The sequence below is a fragment of the Staurois parvus genome, unplaced genomic scaffold, assembly GCF_062004578.1.
Source record: "Staurois parvus isolate SC_StPar_1 unplaced genomic scaffold, SC_StPar_1.0 ptg001192l, whole genome shotgun sequence".
In the NCBI taxonomy this organism is placed as follows: domain Eukaryota; kingdom Metazoa; phylum Chordata; class Amphibia; order Anura; family Ranidae; genus Staurois; species Staurois parvus.
In genome coordinates, this window is record NW_028318988.1 from 3,262,394 (window position 1) to 3,265,489 (window position 3,096).

The 3,096-nt window shown below is 42.5% G+C and overlaps 1 protein-coding gene across 1 annotated transcript; it reads left to right on the forward strand.

The window, feature by feature from the left end:
- The first annotated feature begins 224 nt into the window (after positions 1-224).
- On the forward strand, positions 225-1,097 carry LOC149438432 (olfactory receptor 6E1-like). Its single transcript, XM_089659948.1, has one exon. It carries the CDS (start codon positions 225-227, stop codon positions 1,095-1,097), a length of 873 nt encoding a protein of 290 aa, XP_089516074.1.
- The last annotated feature ends 1,999 nt before the right edge of the window (positions 1,098-3,096 follow it).

Sequence of the window (3,096 nt, forward strand, 5' to 3'; positions counted from 1 at the left end):
ATAGAGATCCACTCCAACAGCATGTAGGTCTACTTTCAAAAACATGGTACACAATCATTTATAGAGAAATAGACTCATAAATCTTGACTTTGTAGGAACTCAGCAGATTTAAGATGGAAAATGTAACTAAACTCAGTCCATCTTTTGTGTTTCTAGGAATCTTAGAGATGGAGAGATTCCGATTTCCATATGCTTTTATAGCTTTTATCTTCTATTTGACTACTATGGTTTTATGTTTTCTGATTGTGTATGTAATATTGGTAGAGGCTAGTCTTCATGAACCCATGTATATCTTCATATGTAACTTGCTCATTAATGGTATATTTGGAAATACAGTCATTTTCCCCCAATTTATAATTCACTTGCTGATTGGATCCTCAACTATATCCTTTTATGAATGCCTAGTACAAGTATTATGTGTGCAAAGCTTTTCTACTGTGGAACTTTTCACTTTTACTGCCATGGCCTATGACCGATACTTGGCTGTAGGCTACCCACTGAGATATGCCACCCTAATGATGAATAGAAAAGCTCTGAAATACATAGCAGTTATCTGGATTTCAGCCTTCCTGCTTGTTTTTGTTCCAGTGATTATGACGGCCAATCTGAAATTCTGCGGGGTCAATATTAATAATATTTTCTGTGAGAACATGTCCCTTGTCATGCTGGCTTGTGGGAACTCAGCAGCGGTAAATAATATTTTTGGACTTGTGGAATCACTCCTTGTCATTTTTGGAACAATTGTAATTATCATATATTGCTACATGAGGACATTGTGGATCTGTTTAAAGATCTCCAAAGTAACTTGCCTGAAAGCCATGCACACTTTGTCCTCACATATAATCACTTTTTCCATTTTCTCGACAGGTGCCTTGTTTGTTTTTTTAAGATACCGCTTGAATGGCGGGGCAATTTCTATCCCCATTCATGTTTTCCTTTCTATCACTGGACTTTTCACTTCAGGTATTGTTAACCCTATTGTCTATGGTATAAGGACTGAAGCTCTAAAATTAAAAATAATCCAAAATGTACATAAACTGAAATTCTGGAAAGTTGTTTCTGATATAAAAGAAATGAAGTGTCATAATTGTAATTAAAATTATGATTTTAGTGATGTTTTGATTGATTTCAGTACTGTGCAGGGATTTTACTCATTGTCCAATGTATTCACAGAACTCATCAAGATTTAGACCGGTAGGGTTAACATATAAAGTGTATCTGAAGTAAAAAAAAAAAGTTTTGTTTTGAATAGAGAAGGGAACTGTTTGAATCAATGTCATGCACCTTTTTGCTCTGTAATATTGGAGGGATTTGCTGTCCAAGAGACACAATGGGATTAATTTACTAAAGGCAGATAGACTTTGCAGTTTGGATATGCATTTGCTCCATAGCTTAGTAAATGAGGAGAAGGTCTGTTGACTTCCCTCATCCAATTATGTACAAGCAAAAGTGTTTTTTTTCCTTGCATGCGATTAGGTATTCTTTGCAAAGTGAAGCTTTGCTTCATTTACTAATCTCTGTAGCTACTGCACTTGTAGAGTGCAACTGCACTTTCAAAGTTCACAGTCTATTTGCCTTTAGTAAATAAACCTCAAAGGGGTGTGAGGGAAGATCTCTCTAAGGTAGGGGGAATTTCCTTCTTAAAGCATGGCACCTGGTGTGAATCGACTCTAAATTGAAGCCAGTGCTGGGACCAGTGGTGTATTTAGGTTTTGTGCTGTCCTAGGCAGCACAAAAATTGGACAACCCATCTGGCGGAGAGAGCCTGACACCGACCAACACCAACCCCCACCCCCACCCCACGGAGCGAGCATGACAGTGTCCAACAACACCACTGCCCCAACTCCCCCCAACCGAGAGGGCCTTCCACTAATACTCACCACTCCCCCAACTCCCCACGACAGAGAGAAAGACACTCACCTTCACAGCTAAGGATATCCCCAGGAACGGCAATCGGGCTCTGCATACACCATCAAGCATCCCACAGCCTCTCTTGGATCTCACCTGGTCTCCATGCCATATATGTCCCTTCTTCCAGGGGCCATTGCTGCCCCCCTGAAAAATGCCATCCTAGGCAAATGCCTTGTTTATCTTGTGGTAAATACGCCTCTGGCTGGGACCCAATCAGACAATGGGACCAGAGTAGCTTTAGAATAGGTAAGTATAAGCATTTTTCCTTTCACCGGGTAGATAGAATAGGCTTAGAATGGTGGTGGGAGTAGGTTTAGCCTTAGTTAGAATTTTACTTGAAATCCATTTTAAGTTTCTGCTAGTCAGCCTGAAAAATCACAGCACTCAAAGTTTGCCCCATTCTGCAGAATCCTGCCAGCTATGTGCAGTGATGTCACTTCCTGCTCTGTGCTGCTGAAGGGCAGGTTAGCAGTTTATTGTGCCCAATGCTGTTTAGTTGCTGGAATCAAGAAAACTGTGCTGCTGCTGCTTGCATGCTCCATGAATGGAGGTGTGCTGACAGCTCTACAATTATGTCAGCACATCTTCTTTTAGCTTACAGAAACTAACAGTGTCAACAGCTTAGCAGAATAAATAGATGCAAAACCAGATGCAGCACCCTCCAGGTTAGCTAGATACGCTGTTTGTTCTTTTCTTTTTAGGCAGAGGCTGAGTAGCAGCCTGGGATGAGTCAGCCTGTGAGTGAGGCAGGAGTTCACCTCAGGACAGGCTAGGGATGTTCTAAGGTCAAAGCTTCTGGAGTCCTCCCACCTCTACAGAAACCTGAGAACTTTCTGGAGGAGGGATGGAGAAGGCACTGATCTGCATGCTTGAGGGACCCTTGCTAATCCCCTGGCAGGAGGATGGCCATGGTGACCAAGGCAACCCTTAAGTATTTTAGAACCTGTGCAGTCAGGGCAGTGTCGGGTGGAAGATAGACTGAGAGGAAGGCTGGAGTGAGGAGCATGGCAGGGAGCCCCAAGGGAGGAGAGTCCACCTGCAGACAGGATTCTGGAAGGGAGGATCTCTTCTGTCCCATTGGAAGAACAACCTGTTTAGTATGGAAGAGCCAGCCCAGCATAAGGCTTAAAGGCAGCCACCAACTCACCGAGCAAACAGGAAAATACACAGTGAGTACTCCTACAC

Coding starts and splice junctions, on each gene's coding strand:
- LOC149438432 (XM_089659948.1), top strand. CDS start 225: ATGGTTTTATGTTTTCTGATTGTGTATGTAATATTGGTAGAGGCTAGT.